The following is a 9,119-nucleotide window of genomic DNA, read 5'->3' on the forward strand; positions in this document are numbered from 1 at the left end:
ACATATACTCAAACGCCTTCTCTACCTATAATATAAATATACATGTATACTCAAACATCTTCTCTACATATAAATATACACATTTCCGAAAACACCTTCTTTACCTATAATATAAATATTAACATATACTCAAACACATCCTCTACATAGAAATATACACATATACTCAAACAATTCTCTACCTATAATATTAATATACACATATACTCAAACAATTCTCTACCTATAATATAAATATACACATATACATATAAATATACACATACATTCAAACACCATTTCTGATCTTCTACACCAACAAATAAATATATTTGCACCCTATCAAATGGTGATCTAACTGAGCAGGCTCAGGTAATTATTGCCTGCTGGCTGTCATGTTACTGTATCTCTTCCAGTAGACAGTACACCCTACTGGATTCTATATGTACATGTATGCAAGTTAAAGTATCTTTTTTATATAATTTAAATAATACAACTCTACCTGAACTATTCCATGACCCAAGGCAAAGACTTCAACCCCATCCACTTTTTTAGCAGTATTTTCTAAAGCTCTACGTACACTATATGGTGTGTATTCTATATCTTTAGCTTTAAGGGCAGACAGAAGAAGTGCTAAAAAAAAAAAAAAAAAAAAAAAAAATTATTTTGAATTGTCATAATTTGCATTGAATTTCAATATCATCAAGATAAAAAGCTTTAACAATAAAGCATTAATTGATATTAAACAATAAACCAACCTATAGCACCACAAGCATTGGGTGAACTCATACTCGTTCCATTCATTAACTGAGAGCCACGTAAAGTCCAATTAGGAACTGATGCTATTGCACCACCAGGAGCACTTATTGAAACACCCAAAGCACCATCATGGCTGAAAAAGGAACCCATAACAAAATCTAAAAATATATTTTAACTACCAAATAAAGAGTGAAAAAAATGTAGGAAGTTGTGTATTAAAATCAAGCTTTCACATAAACAAGGTAATAGAAAACCAACTTTATTAGTGTCCAACTCTTCATAAATCATTAATTAAAAGAATCTAAAATGGTAAATTGAAACAGTCTTTACAAATTAATCTTGAATGTTAATTATCTAAATGATTTGATTTCAACAGTCTGAGTAAAGAAAACGCTATCTTGTTGAATTCACCAAAACCAATATAAATTTGTCTAAAACATCATGACTGAATAAGTAATTAGGTTTCAGGTATTAGGAAGTCTAAGTCAATAGGAATTTCAATTCTTTATGAGTTTGTATGTCAGTCACCTTGTACATGCGGTATGTGTCTTATGTCTATTTAACAGATTAATACAGTTGTAGCTAATTTTTTACTATTTATAAATATAGAAATGTTGGCAGATCTTACCAAGGACCTCTAGAAGACCATGTATAGTGCATTGATGGTAATTTTTCTCTAAGAGAATATTCTGCTGCCATCATTGATGGAGTAACATGAGCACCAACACCTGTAATTATATCAGAATTAAGATTATGTAACAAAATTAACTCTTGATATGTGGGACACTGGTAAAAGGTATTATACTGTTATTAAAATCATGTGAACAGCAGGGAAAATGGTTTTCATTCCACAGGCAGGGTTTTATGTAAATGTTTTTTGGTAGACATGATTCACCCTGATCATAGTTTGGGGCACAGTCCAAGGAATATGGTTCAAAATCATTTTGTTCTGTGAACTGTAATTTTCTATAGAAGTGTTATAAGCTAGTAATTAGGCTACAAACCTATTATGGCATGAGTGGTGCCCCCTGGTGTACCGACAGTAGATAACGCTGGTCCGTTATTACCAGCACTAGATACAAATATCACACCATGTTTAGTTACAACTTCTGATAATATACTACACACTCTCCTGTAATAAAATATAATAATATACTACACACTCTCCTGTAATAAAACATAATAATATACTACACACTCTACTGTAATAAAATATAATAATATACTACACACTCTCCTGTAATAAAACATAATAATATACTACACACTCTACTGTAATAAAATATAATAATATACTACACACTCTCCTGTAATAAAACATAATAATATACTACACACTCTACTGTAATAAAACATAATAATATACTACACACTCTACTGTAATAAAATATAATAATATACTACACACTCTACTGTAATAAAACATAATAATATACTACACACTCTCCTGTAATAAAACATAATAATATACTACACACTCTACTGTAATAAAATATAATAATATACTACACACTCTACTGTAATAAAGTAATAAAATATAATACACTACAGTTACTCTTCTTTAATTAAAAAAACCCAAAAATATTATAGTCACATAATCAAAATAAGGAAACATATAAACAGACCAGGACTCCACAATAATTAATTTTTATATGACAATAAATAATTTGAGGTTATTCAAGGGGATCTTCAAGATTTTCCAGTCTTGTCAGTGGTGCAGAACAGATAGTCTGGTAATGAACAGTATTTGGATGGTACGAAAAACTGAGGTCCCGTCTACATGTTGTCATGGATGTAAAAGAACCCTTAAAAGTTGGAATTTGATGAAGCGTAGATGGAAACGCTGCTGTTGGGGAAATAATTTTCCTCATCGCACATGAGAGTTTTCATTAGCATGAATCGTGCAGAAAGTAAAACCCCTTTTCATTTAATGTGGGAAGAGTTTGTATTTGGGCAGATTATATATTGAGAGAGAGAGAGAGAGAGAGAGAGAGAGAGAGAGAGAGAGAGAGCACTTGACACAAACTAGGTCATTCCGGATCTAACATTTCAAAAATTTTCTTGCGTGTAGGGGTCTTTAGCAGTGGGAGGAAACCATAGGACCTGGAGAAACCCACAAGGTTGGACAAGCGACCCTACTCCTTGTCACATTCAAGAAGGGAATCGAAACCACGCCACTTGACTAAATGACAGACCTTGTGATTTTACCTGCACATGTAAACCACTAGACCACCCAACTCCCCAAAATCTGTTAGAGACTTGTCAGAGAAACCTTTAGTAGTGTAATAATCAATACCCTGAATTGTTCCAATGTGAGGCTTCCCCATAACTATAGTTGATTAAATCACATTTATGTTCTATTACTTTTATCATCTGAAATAAAGAAATATAATTACGATTTCAATAACATTAATTATTATCAATATCTGGAATATAATCTAGCATAGCACAACTATTAATTAACAATAGAAATGGGGTTTATGTCCAATTGACACAAAGTAGGTCATTTTGTGACAAACACATGGTACAATTTCATTCCAATAATTCGCTTGTGAGGTTGAGCGAGTGACCCTACTACTTGTCACATATAAGCTTGGGATCAAAACCGTGCCACTTGAATCAATGACAGATGTTATAATTCAAAACACACCCATTAGACTCCTTGACCAATCAACTCCCGCTATTAATCAAACAATTAAAATAAGCATCTTTGATGTCTCCTGAAAAGTCTTTGATCATTTCCAGCATTCTGTTAGATAAAAAACCTGGATTTATTCAACCATACTTACAGCTCTGACTAAGGCTGTTCCAGTTTCCATAGAACCTAGTCTACTATCACCAATCTTCACACCGATAATCTGGGCCCCAGGAGCTAATCCATTTCTCTCTGGTTTATCAGGGAAATAACCCGCTGTTATACATGCTACATGTGTGCCATGGGATCCTACAGATATAACATCAATTGACTTTATTAAAGAGATTTCTATGTTTTATAAGAAAATTTTAAAAGGGCCAATTTCATTACATTTATATCTTCCTGATCATTAAAAACATCAATCTTTCAGACTAAAGTAAGTTTTGTGGGTTAAAAAGATGACCTAATTAAGCTCTAAGAAACTTATTATTAAAGGAGTCTGCATTTTTTTAAAAAAAAAATAACTAGATGTTGATTAATATACCAATCAAAAGCCATACATTATGCTACCTACCTGCATTTGCACAGATCTCAAGAACATTCCCATCATTATGTATATTCACGGAATAATTCAACATGTCTAAAAAAAATAAATAAATACAGGTATGCAATTCACATTAAAACTTACTATTATTAGAGAGTTTTTCTCTTAATGATATAAGGCAGGAACACACATTCAAATATACCTAGCAAATTGAAACTAATGTTAAACATTAAGGATGCATTATGTAAGAACTAAATCTGCCTATTGCAGATCTTTATTTTGGCTTCAAAAGTTATAGAAAATATTATTTAGACATTCATTCACAAAACAAGCCTATAATCAACTCTCTAGAACATCGGGTGGTGGAGATATAAATGGATTGAAATATGATCGCCATTTATTGATTTAATATAAAAAGTGCAAAGCGAGACTAAGTCTCGAATAATAAACAATCTATGCACACATTTTGTAGAAACTTCAAACAGTGATAACTTTGCTCTGAATAAAGTAATTTGAAAGAAATTTTTAATATATTGATTTTGCATTATCTATTTTTGAACTATTAAAGCAAGAATGGCCAGCTATTTATCTATATCTTACATAATGCATCTTGAATATAGTATTTGGTATAATTAGATAATACACAAACATCTAAAAAAATTCAATGTGCAAAGTTGTCTTTTATCATTCTACTAACTAGATATTATACCTGAATTATTTATTCGACCAAATTCATGTTCTTCTCTATAACTAGCTAATAATTTACATTGATCTAATTCACCCTTTTCACTTGTATCAATACACGCTCTAAAAAACATAAAATATAACAGAGTTGAAATACTAGCATGCATGAATAATAACAAAATAATCAATCAGCAATGTATCATTAGTAATTAGTAAAAAACTTTAATGGCTTAGGATTCATGGGAAAAGCTATAATTACCTCCATGTGTTTCCATCATGAAATACAATACAGTCAAAAACTGGTCCAACGTCAACAGATTTCTTGTCGAAATTTGTCAAAATGTCTACCTGTGCCTGAAGATCTTCACGAATACATTTATCTTCTGGTGACTGCAAATTTATTTGAAAAGAATTTATCATTTAAGATGCTGTAAGCAACACACAATAAGATAGAAATCATATTATACAGATGTCCAAAAGGAACTTTATCAAGCATATATATTTTTTAAATCCCTATACATGCACATGGAACTGAAACAGTGATAAGAGTTTGTTAAAATTAAATACCAATACTGGGAATATACATGTAGTATACACAGTGACTTGAAGCCTATTCCGTTTTAAATTTCCAAGTATCTTTACAAAAGCAATATGCTTTTTTTATTCAAGTAGTCTCTCTAAGTCTTGGTATAGTTTGTATAAAAACTATGAGAAAAGTACATCAATATATCCCTGAGATACAGATGTTTTAAGATTTATTACGAGTCGTACACTATAACCTGCAGTGGTTTTCAAGGAGTTCAGTCGACTCTTGTGATTTTTTTTATCATAGTAAACAATTGTTTGAATTTTGTTTAATTAGGTGAATCTAGGGTTATTTGTAATATGGTATTATATAAAATCAATTACATTTATAAGGGGCATGACCATGTATTTGTCTTACTTGATCAGCCATCATATAAAAGAATGGTCTTATTTGGATTAATACTAGTAATACACACTCTATGGATCTGTAACATTAATATATTCTTACCAAATTAGAATTGCCATTGTGTTTATTATCAAAATTTTCTAATCGTTTAATACTATCGGCCAGTGCTACTCGATGTTGTGGATCCCATTGTTGTTCTTTCCGTTCCTTCAATATACGATCTTTTAGACCTTTAGGATACAACTCAAATAGAACTTTTGTACCAATATGGTACTGTCCTGTTGGATTCTTCCATGATGCTGGAATCTATAATGAATGATTAATTATTAATTTCAATTAAACCCACAGTCAAATTAGGTACATGTAATGTATGATTCCTAAAATTATAGAGAACTGGCATCCTCGCTGCAATTATGTTTTGAGTACTATTACCGGTAGTAATGTATCCAGTGTTTGCTATGAAGGTGGAACATCTAAATGATAGCTTTCATCAACATGACTTTCTGGCATGTACATACAATTTGTGATCATTCATACTAATCACACACAGTTATTTCAAGAATATTTTAAGGGATGTGCAACGCTTTACTTAGCAACCTCTGACAAGCAGAAACTGGGCTAATTAAAAAATCCAGAATTTTGTTGGCCCACACAAGGATTTGAACCTAGGGTCTTTATCACTCGACTATTGAATGTATAAGTATGGTACCTGAAGATTTCTGCCTGTTAACCCTTTAATAACGCCATTCTGTGCTTCCACAACACATGATGTGTTAACATCTCCAGAGCCTGTAGCATCAATAAGATCTACAATTTTAGGTTTACCACTTGGAGTTGTCTGTAATATAAGAAACAGCATTCTGGAACATTTTGAATTTAGTATACAAGGTTCTGAATTTCGAGTGATTACAAAATCTGTATACCAACTATTCCTAAAACTACAGCTTAATCTGAGACATTACTAATGTTATCATATTCTCTAAGTTTTGTGGTTATCGGTTGATAATTGCGGTTCGGAGACGTGCCACATATGGCAAATAGACTCTGAATTGTCTTACCACATGTGGCAAATAACCCCAGCCGAACTGGTAATTGGGGTCTGTAGTCGTGCCACATGAAATGTGTGGTAACCTGATATCTTGAAAACCACTAACCAGAAGTGGTCAAAATTTTGGCTACTCTTTGTAAGTTTCAGGGATATCGGTTGTCCCGTCGGTTGATAATTGTGCCACATGAAATGTGTGGTAAGCTGATATCTTGGCAACTGCTAACCGGATGTGGCTAAAACTTTGCCTCTCTGAGATATTATTAATGTAATGATAATGTATGAGTTTCATTAAAATCAATTGGTAATTGCGGTCTGCAGCCGTGCTACATGAAATGTGTCGTAATACCATGTCTCGGAAACAGCTGACCGGAAGTGCTTGAAATTTTGGCCACTCGGAGATATTATTACTGTTACCATGATTTGTAAGCTTCATTGAAATCGGTTGATAATTGCGTTTCAGAGACTTGCCACATCTGGCAAATAGTCTCTGAATTGTCCTACTACTAGATAACAAACCTCATCTCTCAACCCTGTGTTTCGAGATAAGACATGGTGCTATACATTGTAGTTCCACGTAGCAAAGCCCAACGCAAATCACATCGGGCCTCAGTAAGCAAAATTGACAATATTTTTCATCAAAACGACAATTGATTCTTGTTTTTTATAATATTTCTGCCACATCCAACTAGAATAAGGCATATAATCCTACCTGAAACAGGTATAAATCATCGTATTTAAAATCGAGGCGATAAGCCCTTAAGTTACTAGGAACGCCATTTTTAAATGGGAGATGTATGACGGTGTATGTCGGATAAGAACAACGCTTCATTAATTTAAACGCTAATATTTGGAGTTAGGCGATAGTTGTGCCACTACATTGGCCTCTGTAGTGTACGTCTAATTACCGGTACCGGTAGTCATAATAGTATAAAATTATCTGGCATTTTAATCTTAAATACCTGACCGTAACCCTAAACCTAATCCTAATAGAAAGTAGGAAGTTCTATGTGGATACAGTACTGACGACTAACCGCTAGTTTTACGGTGTAAAAGTGATGGAAATGGAAAAGGGAGTTGGATCAAACATGATCGTCAATTAGCCTATCTATCTTATTTTTAAGATGTCACAAAGAAACAGGGTTAGCCACTTGGAACTAAAGGCACCCAATCGGTGCTAAAAACAAGCACACCAGTATATCTCAACGTTTTTAGCTACGTAGCTATCCTACCAGTACCACATGTGGCCAAATAGTGAGTCAATGTCATTGTATATCTATAAATAATAAAACAAAATTAATGTCAATCAAAAATTGCAATTCATCAACTTGTCTCCAAGAGATGTGCTATTACCTGTAAACCAGCAGCCCCTGGGTCAACACCTGTGTCTAAGATGGCTATCAGGGTGCCATCGCCATTCCATTCAGGATATTTAGTTATAAAGGCATCAGCACAAGTTTCTTTTTTAGGAAGAATACCTTCAACTGGGAAGGAAACGTCAACAAGGTCCGCCATGTTGCTATCCGTAGTCTTGATCTATCCAGTCCTATTTCTGTATCTCACGTCTCATCCGCTTTAACCCTTTGAACGCTGTTGTTGTTCCGAAATAACGCACTTATCATCAGTAACGCGAAAGTAAGTCCGTTTTCTTCGTCAGGGTGTGTCCGTTTCCACCTTATAAGTAATTGTGAATCACCCTTATTGTCAATTTGCTTATGCACTACGCCTACCGATGATCCCCAAGGAGAGCTAACAAATTAAGCCTAGATTAATATATAAGCTGCAAGTATTATAAGTAGGCTAACCCACAAAGAAGCTGAGAAGTAGTTTTGCGTAGTAAAAGACTGCGGTTAGAGTAAGTTACAATAATATATGCCTGGTGTAACAGAGCTCACAACCTGGGACATAAATACACAGGTGTGCTATCTGTTGGGCCTACAGTCCGAACAAACAATAGACAATTCCTCAGCTGCATAGTCTAGATTATATACCGGGGATTGATCCGTATTGAACATAAATTTTTGATCATTTTTCGACTTAATTACAAAGACAAAAACAGTTCAATATTATTGCGGTAGATTCTCCTCAAAGAGCGTTAACAAGCAGCTTAGTCCACATAATATGCATGCTTATGATCTGATATGACGATTTAAAGAAAAAACAAAATATTTTCTTTTAAAAATCAAGTTTTTTAACAATACACACTACATATTTTGATTGTTGGTGTAGAAATTGGTTTGGACTTTTTTTTTTATTGAAAATTTGATATAATTATTGGATAATTTTTTTCAATCAACATTTTTGTTGAGTTTCACAATGAAAAATTCATAAATAATTTCATTTAAATTTCTCACCAAATTGTTCTTTATGTTTCGGTTACTAAACAGTGTTAAGTGATTATTGAATAACATTTTCATTTGGATATTTTATTTGTTTTCGTACGGAATCAGGTCTTTTCATCCGCAAACCGTTTCACCCCGGGCTGTTTCATCTGGTCTGTTTCACGAGTACTATAATATGGTATAACAACACAATTCAAAAT

The 9,119-nt window shown here is 33.1% G+C and overlaps 1 protein-coding gene across 1 annotated transcript; it reads right to left on the reverse strand.

Annotated features, from left to right (window-relative positions):
* Window positions 1–865: 865 nt before the first annotated feature.
* Window positions 866–8,100, reverse strand: LOC126810186 (tripeptidyl-peptidase 2). Its single transcript, XM_050535152.2, has 10 exons — window positions 7,931–8,100; window positions 6,242–6,370; window positions 5,635–5,838; window positions 4,861–4,991; window positions 4,627–4,724; window positions 3,948–4,013; window positions 3,528–3,682; window positions 3,035–3,111; window positions 2,140–2,185; window positions 866–871 (listed from the first exon to the last, which is right to left on the reverse strand). Exons 1-10 carry the CDS (start codon window positions 8,090–8,092, stop codon window positions 866–868), a joined length of 1,074 nt encoding a protein of 357 aa, XP_050391109.1. The 5' UTR covers window positions 8,093–8,100.
* Window positions 8,101–9,119: the final 1,019 nt, after the last annotated feature.

The sequence above is a fragment of the Patella vulgata genome, chromosome 1 (genome assembly GCF_932274485.2).
Source record: "Patella vulgata chromosome 1, xgPatVulg1.2, whole genome shotgun sequence".
In the NCBI taxonomy this organism is placed as follows: Eukaryota; Metazoa; Mollusca; class Gastropoda; family Patellidae; genus Patella; species Patella vulgata.

Excerpts from the sequence above, each read along its gene's own strand:
- LOC126810186 (XM_050535152.2), bottom strand. The coding sequence starts at position 8,092 with ATGGCGGACCTTGTTGACGTTTCCTTCCCAGTTGAAGGTATTCTTCCT. Across the intron at positions 4,014-4,626 it reads TGGTCGAATAAATAATTCAG|ACATGTTGAATTATTCCGTG; the intron begins GTATAATATCTA and ends TATTTTTTTTAG. Across the intron at positions 3,683-3,947 it reads TGAGATCTGTGCAAATGCAG|GATCCCATGGCACACATGTA; the intron begins GTAGGTAGCATA and ends TTATATCTGTAG.